Here is an 18,009-nt window from a genome sequence, read left to right on the forward strand (position 1 = left end):
ACAGTCACCAGCACGGCCTGTGACCCTCACAGCAAAGGTCTGCCTAGTAACAGCCTTGAAAGTATATGTAAGCAATACTGAGCATATTAGATAGATAAATCTTTATTGTCATTGTATACGATACAACGAAATCCTGCCTCTCCAAATGTCAGCATAAAGATAAAAGATTAAAAGATATACACCAACACATTCTCATCCAAGCACATACGTGTGTACACACATACACATTCATCTCACACATACGTGTGTATGTTTTTATGATTGTGGATGAGTGTAGGATTTTTGTAATATGTTCACAGCTCTGGAGAAGAAGAGCTCTCAGTGCTCTCACATGCTCTCAACTGTGCAGCGCTAGAAGCGAGTCAGGAGAACCTAAGGGAGCCCGTTGTGTCTCAGGGTCCTCAAGAAGAACATCTTCTGCAAGGCTTTTTTAATGGTGTGGGAGGCGTTCCGGCTCCAGGTCAGATTCTCCACTATGTGCACTTCCAGGAACTTAAAGCTTGCCAACCTCTCCACCTCCTCCCCATTGTGCTGTGTTTTGTTCCTTCTGAAGTCAATTACTATTTCCCATTTACGTGTGTCTAAATTTGTATTATTATGACCGCCGCACAGCAAAGCGGCGGTCATATAGGTTTAGTCAGAATTTTTTTTTTTTTTTTCTTTTTCGCATGTCCAAATTTCCGTCAATGATTCCCGGGACACTGAAAGACCGGGGTAGACGAAACTTGGTGGGCATGTAACCCCATATGGATAGCATGGAACCATCGTTTTTCGTTTTGATCTGTAGCCCCCCCGCTGGACTGCACCCCCCGAAAGGAGGGTAGGGCAGACACAGTTTTCTCTGAATATCTCGAGAACCGTAAGGTTTAGGAGGACCATTTGTTTTTGTATGTTGATCTCAAGGGGCCATGTCAACCAATTCCATAACCACTCATTTCATGTATAGCGCCACCTAGTTAAACACAAAAAAGTAAAAATGAGGTGTTGTAATCGCAGGTATCTGTGACCTAACATAGTCAAAACTGCACAAAATTGAAAGTGTAGGATCATTATGACACCCTCCGAATGCATGCCAAGTTTTGTGAACTTTCGTTCATGGGGGGCCTTACAATAAAATAATTTATGTGTACATTTAGTGACCGTACACCAACAAGGATTCCCGGGACACTGAAAGACCAGGGTACACGAAACTTGGTGGGCATGTAACCCCACATGGATAGCATGGAACCATCGTTTTTCGTTTTGATCTGTAGCCCCCCCGCTGTACTGGACCCCCCGAAAGGAGGATAGGGCAGACACAGTTTTCTGTGAATATCTTGAGAACCGTAGGGCCTAGGATGAGCAATTTTTTCCGTATGTTTGCCTCCAGGGGTCATGTTAACCCATTCCATGTGCACACATGTGCATAAACAGATACACACGCACACACATACATTCACAGTAATCATGTGACACATATGACACATACTCACACAGTAGACATATGTACGCATGCATGCACATGCACAAACACACATACGCAGGCAAACACACAAGTATGCACACACACACACACACACACACACACACACCCACACACATAAACATAAACGTGTACACGCACACATGCACACAATTCAAGAATTTCTCAGAATTATGAACAGGCAAGATGGGGGTGGGGTTGTATAAAATGAATTTTACATGTGAAATCTATCAACTAATCATGTTTTGGTACTTGTTGTCTAGCAGATACCAGTGAGAATTGAGTGTGGCTAATGCAATTTAGTGAGACAGTTAGAATCATATAGGCCTTTCAGCGTGATTTATTTTTGTGGAAAAAATGTGCTGGACTGGGCGGCAGTCATATTTTGTACCGCTCTGCGGTACATCTAGTTTTATATTAATATGGGCTAACACCGACAGAGCCATTCAATTTTATATTCTAAAACTATTTATTTTTATCTAGCTTTCAAAGAATTTCTCCTGGGGTCATGCTGTCATCAAATGTAGTTCATACAAAAAGACAGTTTAAGATTATTATAGTAATACATAACAATATTTACATTCTAATGACTGCTTTCTTCAAATTTAGTAAAGTAATTGAACCATAAATGTGGTATTGTGAACTGAATGTGGTATTGTGAGTGTATCTATCACACATCCCTAGTTGGGTCAAGTGCAGATGAGAATGGAAGGAGTATCAGGTATGGTCCACCTTACTTCCAACCCCCTCACCCCACCCCCGTGGCCCCTCTTGCTGGGGATCAAACAGCCCCAAGCTGGGCCTACTGCAAGGTTTTAGGTGACACACCGCACTTTTCCACCCCCCCCCCCCCCCCCATCCATCCACCCCAAGGCCTTCTTGGACTCCACTGAGGCCAAAGCAAACCATGTCACCCTCCCCTAGCCCCGACACACACACACACACACACACACACACACAGACACACACACACACACCAGCCTTGGCAGTAGCCAGGAGCTGAGGATCCAGACCTCCTCTTTGTGTTTGCAGACTCACCAGTGACGAGGAAGGCCTCCATTTTGTCCTTGAACGGCTGGAGGTGCTCTTCGAGTGAATTGGCACACACCTTCTGGACGTTCTTCTCACACGCTGGGAAAAGAACAGAGGAATAGGTGCCACGTAAACATGGAGAACGCAAGAAAAAAGGAAAAGATAATGAGAGAGATAAAGGGAGAGACAGAGAGAGAGAGTCAGTGAGTAAGAATTAAGCCAGGGGCATAAGAAGGAGAAAGTACATGAGTGAGTGCGAGAGAGGAGAAAGCAGAAGAAGATGGGAGAGAGAGAGGGAAAGAAAGAGAGGGGGGTGAACAGGAGAGTGACAGAGAGAAGGATACGTGTTGTGCTCGGTATGCTGTGTGAACTGTTTGCTTTTACACTGCTGGCCTCATCACACTGATGGAGTCACAACCAAATGCCAACGCTATGCATTAACCAAGGGCATATGAGTGCACTGCACACATCAGCTTCCCACCCAACAGCAACACGTTCATAATTGACTCCAAAAGAGATGGATGTGGGGGTGTACGTGTGGGGAGGAAAGCGCATAAGGAAAGAGAAGTGTGTGAATCTCTCCAAAAACATCCCAAAACAGATGTCTATTAAAGCCTCCGAAAGAAAGCTGGCAGATGCTTTAAATGAGCTTGGGTCGAATTCAAAATGTAACAGGAGAAACGCTTTGCCGGGGAAAAGTTTTTTTTTTTACCGGAATCTGTGGTGGCAAAAACCTTTGAAAAAAACAAAAGCAAAGCGCTCTTTAAAACAAATTACATACAGACCTCGGTAACGGGAAAAGTCCATAGAGTAATAGAGAATCTACCTGCTCTAACCAATAGAGATGACTCATGCTGCTCTGGTGACAGCACACACTTGTGGGAAAGCACATCAGCTCTTGGAGTTTGGCTGCCCAGTCTTTGACTTTAAATCTAATATTGTTTCATATTAATAGAACCCAATTAGTATACATTAGCATTACCAGGAGTATTTAAAGTCCCTTTCACACTTACATTTTCTTGAGAAACTATGTGTTACTACTTTAAAGTGTGTGTGTGTGTGTGTGTGTTTGGCACCCTGGTATGCCTAACGCATGATGCTTGGCCCTCACAGTAAACCTGGGTATCCGGCCACCATATGGTGGAGGTGGGCTTGACCCTTCAAGCCTCTCTGGAGCTGTTGTTTATTGTGTTTGTTTTCTTGAGGTGGCTTTGTAGCCCTGCCAAACAATCTAGCTCACAAAACAAACCAAAATGATTGGAGGAAGAAGAAAGAGAAAAAAAAAACTTCCACTTTGGCCAAGTCTGTGTGACTCCTGTGCTGATGTATACAGAATAGTGTGGATAACCTCCATACATTTTTTCCAGTCACCTGTTAATCATTACTGGCCCACAGTAAATTTCTCCATCAAGTCATAATCACATCTCTTTTAATGGGACCACTGGCTGATTGGAGGGGATCATTAAGTCACACTGGGTTGGGCAGTATTAATGTACATTAACTCTATCACATTAATGCTCCATTTACAACCGTTAACCCTACGGTATGGTGAGTGACTGTTGTCAAACCAGATTAGTCCCAGAGAATTCCTCTGACATCAGTGGCACTGAAATACTGTAAGTGACCCGTTAAAATAACGTTCCTAAGCCAAGCCACAGTACTTCTGACAATCCTCTTTGACAAGCACCCAGACCAGGGTCCAGAGCCCTGACCAGAGGGTCCTGTTACCTAATCTGTGTGATGCAATAAAACATTCAAACAAAAGAAAGAAAGAAACACAAAGAAAATCAAAACTGGATGACACAAATAGAAAATGTTGTGTTCCACAAAAATAATTCAAACATTGAAATACAAACCAAAAGCTTTCTGGGTAACTCCAAGAGAAAACCAGATCATTAAGCACGCTTTTCAAGAATGGTCAAAGCTGCCTTGAATCCTCTCATCCTGACAGTTGGGACGTTTGTGGAGCAAAACATTTGGAGATAGCATCACAAGTAGCTAACACAAAGCTTTGATGTAGATCATTTGTTTACTATATGGAAATCATCAGGCCTTTGGCAGCAGATCAACTGCCTATTAGCATAAGTGTGGGAAACTGAAAGATCTATAGATCTCTAGATGGCCAACAAGCACTGTGGATTCACATGCTATTCATAACCTCAAACACTGGTAGGATATTTGCCATTCTAACACCCAATTATTTACAATGATCTGACATGATCAGGGCAACCATCCGTGGTTTGAGTTCTCCCTCTTGCTGGCTTGATGTGGTATAAAGAGTTGCTGTGGATGGCAATGTTTACAAATGAGTTTAGTCAGCAAATGTGAAGGATAAACTCTTTAATTAGGACTGAGCGACAGGTGCTGTATGACAGTACACAGGGTTTAGACATATGTAAATATATCTGTCTGCGGCAGCCCTGGTCAAAACATACCCTGGAGTTGGAGACACAGCAATGACTAATGCTTGTATTGCCTGCTTTTTCGAGACACCCACTTATGACCGGGTTCCCCCCCTGAGTACCACCAAACTCTTGAATTTCCAGGAGACTAATTGCTAAATGCGGTCCAGACAGTACGGACCAAGAGACAGAAAGCTCGGCAGACAACAGCAGTTGTGCCAAAACAAAGTCAGCCCCACACTGATTGAAAAGCATTGTCTCTCAACGATGCAGTACAAACCACAGAGCGGCAACAATGACAAGCACAGAGGGATCGTTCTGAGGCGAGGGGTAGCAGTTCGCTGAAAAGGGGTGTATACAACCCATGAAACTTTGCATGATTTTACATATCGTTACGCAGATGAGTTGTCTAATTAGTAAATCATAAAGATGCAGACTTGTCAGTGTGTGGTGTCATACTGTATAAGGTGGGGTCCAGTGGAAAGTCTATATGCAATAAATACTGAACCAAATTATAAACACATGTTATGTTTCTTTGTCCAAAGCGAATGAAATAACTTCATTTTGTGAGTGAAGTTTGTGTAAGGAAATCAGTTATGAATAAGACACACACAATTGATTGGAATCAATTGGTTACAGATATTAGTTTAAACAGAGAAGAGTTTGAGAGAAATACATTTTTGAGCATGGAGAAATTTCTCAATTTATTATTACAAATTAAGGCAACATTGGGCCATTTCATGTTACACAAATATTTTTGTTCTGTGTTTGAATGAGAATGAAACAGTGAACAAGGGTGCTTGATTCCTCCATGTTGTATATGGTGTCCTGGTTCAACATCACAGCCACTTCCCCAGGGTCCAAGGCTATCCCCCAACCACCTTCTCCATCTCTAAAGCAAGAAACTCTACTGCTAAGTGCATAATTACATTGCACTGAATAATGTCATGCTGCTTTCAAATTGAGCGACTAGTAGTAATCGGGTCCTGTCTGCCCACAAACCTGTATCGGCTTACCAGTGGGCACACTGCCTGAATGGGCGGTTACCGCCTCAGAAACAAAACTCCAAGAGCAAAGCCACTTGCCTAGACAGATGTCTAATTCCAGCACCTATTGGGTCCACATCAAGTCCTGATCCATTTCATTCATCGCACAAGACATCTAGTAATCAGAGCACTGATTCCCAATGAAGACCTTGAAGTGCTTAGTAAGGATATAAGATCCAACGAGTGTTTAGTTAAAGCGGATAGTGACAAAGCAAAAATCTCCCTATATATCTTCCCATCTCTGTATTCACTGTGCCAAGGTACTGTAGGGGTGCTTTGCCAACATGAAAATATAGTTCTGATTATGTATCTGCTTTGAAAATTGTTGTGCCATTTCTAAGTCATTTCTAACTGGTGTAACCCACGTCCCGTGAATTCTACTAAGCTAGGCTAAAGGTGGTGATCAGGATGGGTCATTGAACGCACAGAGAAGACAAAGGTATGTATCCTCTCCTCTCATCTCACTCTGGGGTAGATGGGACATAAGCTAATTTGCCAAAACATTGTTGTGTTCCATACACATATACATACATTTATACATACATATATATATATATATATATATATATATATATATATATATATATATATATATATATTGGATGTACATGTGCCATTATTGTACCTATATGACGTGATGATGAGTCACTGATGAGATATCTTGAGATATTGGATGTACAATCAATCTTTTTGTTAAGTAGAATGTTCTGCTTGGCTGATATTGGCATTTTGCTGCTGTGGTAGTCTATTCCTCATCCTTCTTTGTCCCTGCCTTTTCTCAAGTTCATGGGGGGACCTATGTACTGTGGCACAGAGGAGACAGCCCATAATCCAAGACACAACAAGAGCCGGTAGCCTGGGCTACGCCTGATTAAATTCACATGGGCATAAGCAGAAGCGTTGTCACTGTTGGGTGTTGTGTTGACTAAGTGTGGAGGGGAGCAGACTTGTATATCAATGTAAATCACAAAGTGAATAGTCTTATACAACACTTTTTGTGTATGTGTGTGTGTGTGTGTGTTATTGTGTTTAACGCCCCAGAGTTGTTTCGGCTCAGTTTCAGTGAGGTCAACGGGAATTGGAGACAGGGCTTTGATGACAAAGCCTTACACACATGCAATTACTCAGTGAGGAGTGAGAAGGAAAAAAATGACCACAGCAACAAAACAACTCTCTGACCATTTCACTACATCAAGGCAAAGAGAGGAGTTAACTGTGGGAATGTTATTATAGACCCCAAAAATGCTTGCCTGATTACTTTGTAAAAAAAAATCCCAGCCCTTGTAAAAGGTCTTAAGCCATACTTTACCATTCTGAATAACTACATCTTCATTAAGGTGCAATTAATCAAGAAGGAGGGGGAGGGGTACCGTTGAAATGTTCTATCGTGAGCACTTCCAGATAAGGAGATGGGCAGGAATTCAGGGATGTCTTGGAGGAGCCAGGGAAGTGTTAGCCAGACTCCAGCAAGTCTGCCCTGGCTCTTCAGGGAGACGCATCCATGGGCAACTGGGCATGAGGCGGGCGGCCTGGCATCCCGAAGCCTTGCATCACATGAGAACATAATGGGGGAGGGGGCATGTGTGTGTGTGTGTCTGAGTTGGGGGGGTGGGGGGGGGGTGATTTTTTGTTTTGGGTGCGGTAGAGGGGTTGTTGGCAAACATGCCTCAAACATGGCTCTTTGATGTCATCTGTGGCCCCCACTCCATGTCGCAGAGAGCGACCACTTCAACAGGGCCCACCAGTAAATCTGACAATGTGGAGACAATGGCACATTGTAATGGAGGGCTCAGATGAGGAAAAGATATTTTGAAACTCAATCTGCAGAAACATAAACCAGGCTCCTGTACCAATGTAAAACAGAAACGATAATCATTTCTCTTTTATGCGCTTCTCAGCGATAAAAGCATGTGAAAATAAAAACATGTTGCCTCTACCAACACACACACACACACACACACACACACACACACACACACACACACACACACACACACACACACACACACACACTCCACACTCGTCTATGTGAGTGCTTAAACTTAATGTTTTGGAAAATCTTTCCCAGCCCGAGGTCTCCAGCCAGAGGCAGGTCGAGCTTGTGCGTCGTCTGCGTCCTGGCAGCCCAGGGTTATTTATACCTCGGCGAGGCCCACTTCCATCAGCGCAAAGCCCAGGAATTCTACTGATAATCCACAATTATACACAACCTCCGTGGCCCGACGGGCTCCAGGATAAATCCCTGCTATTATCCAAGTCCGAGCCAGCCCGGGGGAGCTCTTGAGTAAAGGTAAGTCCCATTCGCGCTGATAAATCCTCTCCTATCGTGTCCTAAAAACCCAGCAAACATTAAGACATCGCCAGTCACGGCACTGGTGCTGACAGCCTTGTTTCAGCCATGGGAAATATGTCCTCGAAGAGGGTATGTTCTGGCTTTATGAGGACAGCTGAAGAGCCTTGTGGTGAAGTTGTGTAAAACCGGGATTAGCCTACACCGCACACTTTTTGATGCACTGGTTATGGTGTCAAGATAGCGCAGCTGACTGCAATTGCTTGTGTGATAAAAACTACATTTACACAGTCCCTGAAGTATAATCAGTTAAAGCCCTGAATGGGACAATTAAAAGGTTAAGGCTTTATCCATCATGATGACACATACATGCCATCAATGGTTCGCCATAATAAATATTTATCTTAGTGAAAACAGACAAACATTGAATCAACCCTATTGTTCTTAAAAATACAGTCAGATCTTAGGCTCAATTGTCTCTCCTGAGATACCCTTACAAACATACTCCTTTCGAAAACCACATGTTTACAAGCAGCTATACAACACAGTGTAAGTCACAGTTACCAGTTGGTAATCTCCACCCTGATAGAAACAAATACTGAACAATCTGTCCTGTACATTGCTAATCTCATGGAAATATTTGAGTCTAAGCGATTAATCTTTGGCCTGGCTGCCCCTCTCCCATGCTCAGACCACAAGGAACAGCAGCATGCCCCTGAAGCAGTGTGCAATGCCTGGGCCTGAGTCCTCTATCGTAAAACATCCCTCAAGCTAAAATCCTCACTTGGTGCTGACATTAAAGGGCCATTTAAAGCGAAGACACTGTCTGATTTGCCATGATGATGAATGTCTCACCAGGCTTGAGTCTTCTGTGAAACACTAAACTCATCTGGGCAGCAAATGGCCTCTGACTGTTCATTTTTATTTGATACTATTTCATTCAGTAGCACCCCTGCCTTGCTGTCCCAACGCATTACTGGGTAGCCTCACTGAGGCCTAGCTGGCCTCCCTGGTTCTAGTGAAAAGCATGAACAAATAAATGATAGAAGGCATTTGTACTGATGACATGGGTGCAATACTGCAATACTACTCTAAATAATTACGCACAGGGTAAACTTACTGAGTGAGTTCTGAGTGGGATTTAAAATTAGCGAGACACTCTCCAACGTGACTGCAAAACACATCTGGGATGCTCATCAGCAGCAGCTGTGAGAATTCATCTGTGGCATTCCTACTTGCTCCTTATGTGGGAGTGCAGGCTAAAAATAAATATACTTGAAGATTCATGCTATTTCTACACTGACACGTTCTCTTTCATGGGATTTCATTAGGTGATCAGCATTACCGTTTAAGTACTCCTAACAATGTGATCTGACCAGTGGGCTAATAGCATTTGACAAGATTCTGTATCAGCCATGGTCTCAGTCCATAAACACATTGACTTCTGAAAGTGAGGTGTGCTGTGAGCACACTAGCCCACAAAACAGGAAGACAGATCAAATACAGATCATATTTCTGTCTCATTGAGAGGTGGAGAGGGCAGCCAGGCTGTCTGGGGGCAGATCTGTCCCTGTCCAGTTCAACTAAGCAATCAGTGGCCCCTTCCTCCCAACCTACCACCCTTGCTACAGTTGAGCCCATCACATTCAATACAGACCAATTAAGCAAAGGGCCGAGTACAGATCCCTGGGGAACACCACACAGTCCTTGATATGGAACATGCAGTGCTGCTAAAATCCTTTACTGAGAAACAGAGTGGTTAATATGGAGTAGAGTTCTGTGTAGTTTTATTTCACATCCGTAAATCAGAAACATCACCACCATTTTTTATGAGAAATTCTAGGAACTAACAAAGAGTGCAATCTCATGTTAGCGTGAGTTACTTTGACTTATGTGACCAGAATGGAAATATTTCTAATTAAAACCAGTTGTGTTCTATGGGGATGTGGGTTATAATGGCGGAGCATAAATATTTATTCCTACCGGCTGGAGGTACGAATAAAAAAAGAGGCATAGGTGGACCTTCCTGAGCAATGAGAATTCTCCCTTACAATTCCCTGCCAATACCCTGAGGACTTTGAGGCGAGACTTTAAGAGTTTTTTTTTTGGAAATACTAAGCCCCTTATGTTACATTTATTGTCTTAAACTCCTCCATTTTTCCTAATAAATGACTGACAGCTTGAGGTGGGGCTCGAGACTCCTTTGTAGACCCCTTTGTTTTTTCCCCCTCAGGTCACTGTGGATCAGGCTTTAACAGCAATCTACTAAAGTGAGGGGAGAGGAGAGAGCATATCTAATTGCTTTCATATGTTGGATTATTGGTTGATTTAAATAATCACAGACACGAGGGGGCTGGAGGGCATCACCTTTCACCCCTGGGTGAACCAGAGGAGGCGCGCTGCGTGGGGAAGCCTCGACCCTATGGGCCAGACGCACATCACATTAAATATAAAACCCCTACCTACCTCTGTTCACTTTTCTCTATGAAATTCTCATCTACTACAAGTTTTACTACGGTCTTTGGTCCTTTGACCATAACAAAAGCAGGCAGCCAGTAGTTTCCATTAAATGTGGAACCAGTGTGCATTGGCTTTTACCTGTCTATCAGGCTAGATGATGGATGAAATTGAGTTATATAATGGGCATTAGAACAGAGGTTAGTATCAGAGGTTTTTCATTTGGGTAACACTTTCTATGAACCCAGTGTTTATAAAGCATTATAAACACGTTCATAAACGCTTATAAATGCTTATAAACCATTCATAAAGCCTCATAGTCATTTACATTAGTATATGTAACTATTTATTCATACTCATGACTATGTTCATAAAGTATTTAGATTTTACTGTATAAGCCTTTACAGCTTGAAGTGTCTATATTAAAAAGCATTATAAAGCTTTTTTGTAATAATTGCCATTATCAAGAGATCAAAGAAGCTTTATAATGCATTGCACTTCAAGCAGTAAAGGCCTATATAGTAACATTATAATGATTTATGAACGCAGTCATGAATATGTATAATATACTAATTACAATAGTGTTGTGACTTTATGAATGGTTTATAACCTTTTGTGAATGTATTTGTAATGCTTCATGAATACTGGTTACCCTTATGTTCAGGTAAGGACAAATATTTCACACATATCATGAAACATCCTTTGAGCAAAAACAGACAGTTTATGAGGACTTTCGACAAAAAGTAGCATAAGTGTCTGTACCTGTGAGGTCTCTCTTGAGCTTCCTGATATCCTTAAAGAGGTCTTCAAACTTGACCTGCGCAGCTAAGAAGACATCCTGAGGCTCAGGTAAAGGGAAGACACTTTTATCTGTACCAGCATCCTGATATACCAACAGAGAAAAAAAACACAAAGAGGTTGTTTGAGACTTTTATGCATTTGACCCATGTGTAATTGTGTCATTAATGTAAAGAAATATCACAACTTACCTTATCCATATTACGCAGATAGTATGACACCACATAATCCACCAAGCTAATGCGACTATCCTAGCAGGAGAAATTATTACATTTATTAAAAGGGTTATGTTGGTATATTGTTGCCCAAGAACATGGTTGCTATAACAAAATAAAACATTTATCAGCCAATCAGTCAAGCAATGAGTCCAAGTAACAAAAGTATTCAACATCACTTATTTGTAGGAATGATTTTATCAGCTGGGGTGGTACAAACTTTATGACTGAACGATGTCATTGGTGAACATAACAGGAATGAACAAAAACAAGAAGAATAGAATAGATTTGATCAGTACCCTGCTCTTCACATCCTTCAGCTTAGGTAAGATCTCCAGGCCAAAGCCATCAGCTTGCCCTCTTGTCCTGTTTCCTCCATTCATGTAGTTCCCAAAGGCCAACACCAACCCCATTACATCCTTTAAGCTGTCACGCTCTAGAAGACCCTACACACATCGGCACACACAGCACACACACACACAGGCAGGCACACACAGGCAAGCACACACATACACACACAAGAAAAACATGTCTAAGCTAGGGCTGAAATCTCATGGCTCAGGACCAGATATTTAACAGGGAAATTAAACATCACTGCCAGAAACCTGGCTATTGGCCACTCTCTGAGTTTAACAGAGGGCACCACGCATCTCACACTGATACTGGATAAACACTGATCAGACCCTAATGACAAACCAGGATGGGTGACTGGTGTGCCCAGAGGTACCATTTTCTAAAGTTTCAGTAATTCTCTGCATGTGTTATTCACTTAGGAGGATGGCAAGATTACCTACTGCCAAAGACATTCAAATGGATGTCTGTATTATGGATGGTTGCAAATCCAGCACTTTCTGGTGAAACTGCTGCCATAACCCTTTAGTCTGAGGTCCTTGCACGGTTTACTGAGGGGATTTTTTTACCTTGCACACAGTGGAAACAATCTCAACTTTGCGATGGATGGAGGAGATCCCGTCCAGGAAGACTGACTGGAATATGATGCAGTGTGCCCTTCCAGAAAAGTCTGGGATCTGGGAGAGCTCATAGAGGAACCTGTGAAAGGGCAGAAGCACAAAATGACGACAACTCCAAAAAAATTCAATCTTCATTTGTCTGTTTTCACTGAAGTGTGACCTTCAGAGTTGACTCAACCTGAAAAATCCAGGAAAGCAGCCCTACGTTCCTTACCTAGTATATCATAAACCTTTGCTTCAAACAGATGCCCAATTTTTAAACACAATAATTAGTTAGAGGAAGCTGTTGCTCTCTCCTGTCTATTGTGTCCAGTATGGGAAGTTGAGGGACTAGAGGTTCTTGCTGCATTAATAAGCTGTAAATCTGGGCTACATTATGGCCCAGATCAAAGACAGGCCGTCACCACGGCGAACCGACAGTGACATCAACACATAAACGGTACCATGATAGAGCGGAAGAGTGATTCCTCTGTGCGGGGGTATGTGTGGGTAGGGGGAGTGTGTGTGTGTGTGTGTGTGTGTGTGTGTGTGTGTTTGGGAGGGGGGGGGGGGGCATGAAGCTGCTATGAACTGAAACTCGGGTGAGTCATACGTAGACATCCCATAATGACATGGCCTTCTCCCCGCCACATGTAAATCATTTGGTGAATCTATGAGAATGCAGTCAATCAGTGCCTGAGTGACTGGGTGCATGGCGGGCAGTACTGGGGGAAATATGCCGCTGATACCCACAGCGTTAACTAGAAAACAAGCGTGTGGGAGCGGACCCTTGAGCTGTCTAGTATGTGTTTAACACAGCTTACAAAATGTCAGCACCTGCATTGTAAAGTTAAATTTATTTTCATGGGGGGAATAAATGAATAGAAGGGCCCGTGAAACAGATTTGCACAGCTGTTTATAGACTGTATGACATCCAAGGTGATTTGGCAGCAGAGATGGGTGATGCTGTAGTACAGTTTTTGGAGACAGTGTCCTGCAATGTAAAAGTGTTGTTCCTGATGCCCAGTCTCAGTTCTTTTAACATTTTACATTTTACTGTAGTACATTCTCCTGCATATTTGCATTAGAGTGCAGTTATTTGTGGGGATGAGCTTCAGTTAGGGGTAGGAGTGTATCTCACTGTTCAGGTTTGTCTAAGAGTTTGACTTCATCCTCCTTGGAGCTCTCGTAGTGCTTCTTGACCTTCTCCAGCTCGTCACTGGTGGCTCTCTGCAATGAGGGTGAAAACAGTTGATTAAACAATGAGAGAGAAATCTGACAGTGAAGAGGTTAATAGATGCTTCAGGATAAACAGTTCCAATTACAAGTCCAGAACGCGCAAAAACAAACAGAGAGAATTCCAAAGAGAAAATATTGACTGCCATCACAGAATAAAATAGAGAAAGAAACAATAACACATCTTGTATTTCTCGTGGAGATCCAAACACTCACATTTTCATATAAAGCCTCGATGGTCTCCAAGTCCACCACCGAGTTGTCGACAGTCAAAACAGCTGGAATGTTAAATGAGTTTATTAGACACATTCTCACATAAAAGAGAACAATATTTTCAGCACGCATACTGTCTTCATTAAGCATCCACACATTTGGAAGGAAAGCCTTTTCCTCTGCTAACTCACAGGAGGTTAAACACATGCAGTCATGCCATTTCCTGTACTTTCAGTTTCAAACTAAACATTGACAGTTTTTTTTCTCAACGCAGCCATACACACTATAAAGAAGCTGTCAATTGAGGAATGCCTCTTAATAGAACTGGATAGCAGCCTAACTGTAAACGTTTACTACTTCTGCTCCCACCCTGTGAAACCATACTTCTGAGTACACACAGAGTACACAAACAAAAAGACAAAAAACACACAGAGATATCTAATCCTCTGTTTCTTCACGAAAAAGCTCATATGTGTTTAGTGTGTAGCGTTAGCGGTCAGTGGCTAAAACAAGTAGGTGGGGGATGGGAGAGAGAGGTGCCAGAGAGGCCAGGCTGGTGTCAGGGCAGGCCCAGGCATGGTGGCTCTCCTCTTGGGGAGACACGCAGGGAACTAAGCCTCTTTGCCATGGGTCACGGGAGACAACCTGTAACCGCTTAACCTCCGAGACCTGCGCGGGGGAACCACCACAGCTCCCAGTAATGATGTCTGCCTCGCATAGAGAGAGAGAGAGAGAGAGAGAGAAATAAGATGGGAGGAGGAGAGGAGGGATAGAGCGTATACGTATGTGTGTGTGTATGTGTGTGTGTATCTCTCTCTCTCCCTCTCTATCTGTGCGTGTGTGCATGTGTGTGTGTGTGTGTGAGAGAGAAACACGCACAACCAAGACACACGCACATCCCAAATAGACAGAGATGTAGAGAGCAAAAGAGAGAGAGAGAGAGAGAGAGAGAAGCTGAGTGTAGGCAGAGACAACATTGTCACTCTGTGCACCCTCACAGAAAGAGACAGACATGGAGGAGGAATCTGAGCTATTCTCTGGGTTAGTGGAGTTGTGTCATCGCACCTACGCTGTTTCCTCAGCAGTCATGGCTTTGGCGCACAGAACACCTCGGCTACCGGCCTTCCAATTCCACACTGCCCACGCATGCAGCCAGACCCGACCCGGCCACAATCCCGACATTCCGACATTCTGCCACACATCTCAACAAACTTCCAAAAAGTCAAACATTCCAATTACGGTATGGGAGAGCTGGACTCTGCTGCGCTGTCAGAGGGGAGCTTTGGTTACAGTGGATTTGAACACCCACCCACTGCGAGGCTCTCAACCGCTTACTGAGTCACTGTGGTGGGCAGGGGGGTGGATGGATGGATGGGTGGTGCTGGTGGGGAGGGGTGGTGCTGGTGTCGGATGTGGGAGTACTGGAATTGCTTGGGCAGTTTAGGGGGTCCGGATATTTCTCCACACCCGAAGATCAAAGCCCCTGGGCTGCCCCCTCTCCCCTGCGTCTAACCCCCCAAACACACACACACAGACACACACACACACACACACATACACACACACTCTCTCTCTCACACACACACACACACACACCCACACACACACACACACACACACACACAAACACACTCTCTCTCACACACACACACACACACACACACACACACATACACAGCCTTCATCTCCCACTGGTCACGCTGATGAATATGTGTGGTGTGTGTAATGTGTTGCAGTGTGTGGTAAATTAGCATGTTGATGCAAGTGATGCGTGTGGTGTATTAGTGTGTGATGCGTTGGTGTGTTATAGAGTGTGTGGTGTGTGTGGCGAGCTTCTGTGTTGGTACATGTGCTGTGCGTGATGTGTGTGTGTGTGTATGATGTGTTAGTGGGTGTTGGTGCGTGTGGTGTGTGAGCCGCCCTTCCACGCCCCATGGCCCTGGAGGTCTCCCCCATCAGGCTGTCTCCTCATCAGGCTCCTGTGCTCGCCTCATATCTCTCTCACCCCACCCCACCCCACCCCTCGCCCCCGGCCCCAGACCCCCTCTCAGAGCTGGGTGGAGGGTAACTGGAGCCCCCCTGTGCTGCTCTGGTTCCCACTGGCCGTAATTACATTACATGTCCCATGTCCTTTTAATTTGCCAACAAAGGGCAGGCTAAGCAGGCACAGGGCTGGAGGGGGGCTTGTGTGTGTGTGTGTGTGTGTGTGTGTGTGTGTGTGTGTGTGTGTGTGTGTGTGTGTGTGTGTGTGTGTGTGTGTGTGTGTGTGTGTGTGAGTGTGTGTGAGTGTGTATGAGTGTGTTGGTGAGTGTGTGTGTGTGAGCACATTTGAGTGTGTGTATGTGTGTGTGTAAGAGTGTGTATATGTGTGTGAGTGTTTATTTGTGTGTGTGTGTGAGCATGTGTATGTGTGTGTGTGTGTGTGTGTGATTGTGTTCGTGTGTGTTTGTGTGTGGGTGTGGAGGTATGTGTGTTTGTTACGATCATTAAGCGTCAGCATGGCATTGTCACATTTATACACTCCGCCTCACCTCCACCTTCCATTAAGGCTGAAGGAAGTCACCACACGCTGGGCTTGGAGTAGGCCTTTTTATTGATTGTGTGTGTGTGTGAGTGTGTGTGTGTGTGTGTGTGTGTGCATGTATGTGTGTGTGTGTGTGGGGGGGGGGGGGGGGGCTCTCTGGTTCGAGACCAAAATAGAGAGAAATGGAGAGAGAGAGAGAAAGAGAGAAGAAGAGAATGGGATTTAAGTCACTTGACTACCCATGTATTTGTGTGTGGAGGTGTGTGTGTGTGTATTTAGGTGTATCTGTGTGAGTGTGTGTGGATGTGTTTTATGTGGGACTGTGCAGTGTCTGCTTACTGTAAAAATGTGGATTTATACGTGCTCAGATCATTAGCAGGGTGTCGCTGCCATTAGGGTTTGCAGCGACCATCCCCGGCAACAATAAACAGATCCACCGCCACGAGAGCCAAGTGCGCCGCGTGCCCAGACAATCCGGCGCTCACCACAACAGCGGTCGCTGCCACGGCGACCACAACGACCCGGAAAACCGCCGCTCCACTCCGCCGATTCAGAGGGAAAATATTCCCCCTCCGTCGTCTCGAACCTTAGACGGGCGGCGCGCACAGGAATTCTAACAAGACTAGGAAATGTCTAAATGTCGGAATGGCTAATGACATTCCAATGTGGAGCCAGGGCCTCAGAAAAGGGCTGAAAAAAAGCCTCTGCTGACGCTGTTTCCGCTGCCTGTCTTCCTGCAGTGAGGGAATAGCGGCAAAGACAAATTCATAAAAGCACACATAAAAGTTGGGTATCAGGAGACATAAAAACGTTGACTGCCCCAACTCTTTCCTTCCCTCTAAAAATAGGCAAGCAACATCTGCATCTTATCAGGCGTGTGTGTGAGTCCAGTGAATATAGGCGAAAAATATAGCTGCTTAATTAAACGAACGAGTCCTGTGAGAGATAGACAGAGCCAGGGAGAAGAGTAACATTAGCTTGCCTTGGCAGAGAGTGAGAGAGAGGGGAGGTTGGGTAAAGAAGGTTCTCACCTTGTTGGATGTCCTTCATCTCCAAGTGCAGACTCGATATGAGAATCCCCACTGTCTGGGACCTCTTCCCGTCCAACAACTTGACAATCTAGAGGACAGAAAATGGAGAATTCTGTCAGGAACAGCTGAACTCACTGTCTACTATCTATATTACTGTCTACTATCTATATTAGTGTCTACTATCTATATTAGTGACTGTAGGATCCGTAGTAGCCCAGCCATATTACTGACGCACACACAGTTCCGTGCCATGTGTATGATTGCCATGTGCCCCCTAACACAGCACTGAGGCTAATGGCTACCATGGCCCTCTTTTGAGGCTTCATTTTTGATGTATGTGGGTTTTTCTGCCA

The 18,009-nt window shown here is 44.2% G+C and overlaps 1 protein-coding gene across 1 annotated transcript in view; it reads right to left on the reverse strand.

Moving 5' to 3' along the window:
* Nucleotides 1–18,009, reverse strand: part of LOC143139154 (formin) — a 56,050-nt gene that overhangs the window by 18,067 nt on the left and 19,974 nt on the right. Inside the window, exons 6-13 of the mRNA XM_076299755.1 lie at nucleotides 17,657–17,744; nucleotides 14,105–14,166; nucleotides 13,794–13,882; nucleotides 12,623–12,752; nucleotides 12,002–12,148; nucleotides 11,679–11,738; nucleotides 11,452–11,572; nucleotides 2,501–2,593 (exon numbers count right to left, since the gene is read on the reverse strand). Coding sequence (XP_076155870.1) covers nucleotides 2,501–2,593; nucleotides 11,452–11,572; nucleotides 11,679–11,738; nucleotides 12,002–12,148; nucleotides 12,623–12,752; nucleotides 13,794–13,882; nucleotides 14,105–14,166; nucleotides 17,657–17,744 — 790 coding nt within the window. The remainder of the gene's footprint in view (nucleotides 1–2,500; nucleotides 2,594–11,451; nucleotides 11,573–11,678; nucleotides 11,739–12,001; nucleotides 12,149–12,622; nucleotides 12,753–13,793; nucleotides 13,883–14,104; nucleotides 14,167–17,656; nucleotides 17,745–18,009) is intronic.

Source organism: Alosa pseudoharengus, unplaced genomic scaffold (genome assembly GCF_046254945.1).
Source record: "Alosa pseudoharengus isolate Yale_2024_CS ecotype anadromous, Long Island Sound unplaced genomic scaffold, YU_APseudo_1.1 YU_APseudo_1.1_scf_22, whole genome shotgun sequence".
Lineage (NCBI taxonomy): Eukaryota > Metazoa > Chordata > Actinopteri > Clupeiformes > Clupeidae > Alosa > Alosa pseudoharengus.